Source organism: Tasmannia lanceolata, unplaced genomic scaffold (assembly GCF_043159265.1).
Source record: "Tasmannia lanceolata isolate RefF3 unplaced genomic scaffold, GAP_Taslan_0.1 ptg000013l, whole genome shotgun sequence".
Taxonomy (NCBI): domain Eukaryota; kingdom Viridiplantae; phylum Streptophyta; class Magnoliopsida; order Canellales; family Winteraceae; genus Tasmannia; species Tasmannia lanceolata.
In genome coordinates, this window is record NW_027518690.1 from 43,165,330 (window position 1) to 43,166,784 (window position 1,455).

The 1,455-nt window shown below is 38.0% G+C and overlaps 1 protein-coding gene across 1 annotated transcript; it reads left to right on the plus strand.

Annotated features, from left to right (window-relative positions):
* The first annotated feature begins 334 nt into the window (after positions 1 to 334).
* On the plus strand, positions 335 to 887 carry LOC143891290 (MDIS1-interacting receptor like kinase 2-like). The gene is made up of 2 exons (XM_077395901.1): positions 335 to 569; positions 661 to 887. Exons 1-2 carry the CDS (start codon positions 335 to 337, stop codon positions 885 to 887), a joined length of 462 nt encoding a protein of 153 aa, XP_077252016.1.
* Positions 888 to 1,455: the final 568 nt, after the last annotated feature.

A 1,455-nucleotide genomic window follows, 5' to 3' on the forward strand; every position in this document is an offset into this window, starting at 1 on the left:
GACCTACAATGTGCTCTAACATTCTAACAGGTTCCATTCCTTCTACTTTAGCTAATCTTAAAAAGCTAGTGGTTCTACACCTATATAAAAATCACCTTTCTGGTTCACGTCCTCAAGAAATGTCAAGTCTAATAAATTTGGAAAGACTCGATTTGGGGGACAACAACCTCTCAGGATATTTGACGCAGCAAATTTGCCAACGTGGATCACTTAAATCTCTTTGTATGCAAATTTGCCAAGGTGGATATTTCCCATCGCTGATGCATGTTTCTGATTTATGAGTATATGGAAAGAGGAAATTTGGCTAGTATCCTAAGCAGTGAAAGAAGGGGCAATGGAGATAGATTGGGTGAAGATGGTGAATATTATAAAAGTTGTGGCACATTCTTTATCATACATGCATCATGATTGCGCTTCACCAATAGTTCATCGAGATATCTCTAGCAAAAATGTTTTATTGGATTCAGAATTTGAGGCTCATGTCTCTAATTTTGGTCCTGCTAGACTTCTAATGCCTGATTCATCCAATTGGACAGAACTTGCGGGCACTCGAGGATATGTTGCTCCAGGTTAGTTTCTCATATTTTGTTCCTGCTTTATTGTTGCAGCATAATTGCTTAGAAAATTACGTCTTATCTAGAAAATTACGTTTGTTGGCAGAGCTTGCTTACATAATGAGAGTGACCGAGAAATGTGATGTATATAGCTTTGGGGTTTTAACACTTGAAGTCATAATGGGAAGGCACCCTGGAGATATCATCTCCTCCTTGTCATCATCATCATCATCTGAAGGTAGCCAAAATCTATGGCTAAAGGATGTGTTGGACCCACGGCTCCCAAATCCTGATGACCAAATCGGAAATGAAGTTGTTCTGGCCGTGTCATAAATGGGTTGAGCCTCTTCACCTTCTCGGTTATATTGGATATAGCTTCTCAACTCGATAGCCACTTTTTCCAAAGCCATTCCACACAATTGAATTGTCTCAACTGAAGGAATTTCAAGTATAAATGGGTTGAGTCTCTTCACCTACTCGGTTATATTGGATATTGTATATATGGATGAGTGTTAATAAGAGACGGACTAGGCCGATAGTCACCGTCTAGATCAAGTGTTGGGTCCCACTTGGGGATATATATGTTTAATTTAGACTGTTGGTCATTGTAGACCATCATGAGGTGGTTGTTCTCTCCTTAAAAAGTAGAGCGATGAAATGGGTTTCTGTGAAATTGTCTAGCAAGTACCCTATACTTATTTAATTAAGGAAAGTAATTAAAAAAATTTATTCTAATTAGGAAAGTAATTATGTTTAATTTTTGCATCTTTAGTTGCACAAATGATGAAGTCACTTCAACCAATTTCCCCACTTGATGTCAAGCGAAAAACATGGGCTGCCATCCCTGAAAGTCTTAAAATTCATAGTAGGTATAGAAGAATTTGATAGGCAATTTCACTGA

Coding starts and splice junctions, on each gene's coding strand:
- LOC143891290 (XM_077395901.1), top strand. CDS start 335: ATGGAGATAGATTGGGTGAAGATGGTGAATATTATAAAAGTTGTGGCA. Junction 570..660: donor TCGAGGATATGTTGCTCCAG/GTTAGTTTCTCA, acceptor GTTTGTTGGCAG/AGCTTGCTTACATAATGAGA.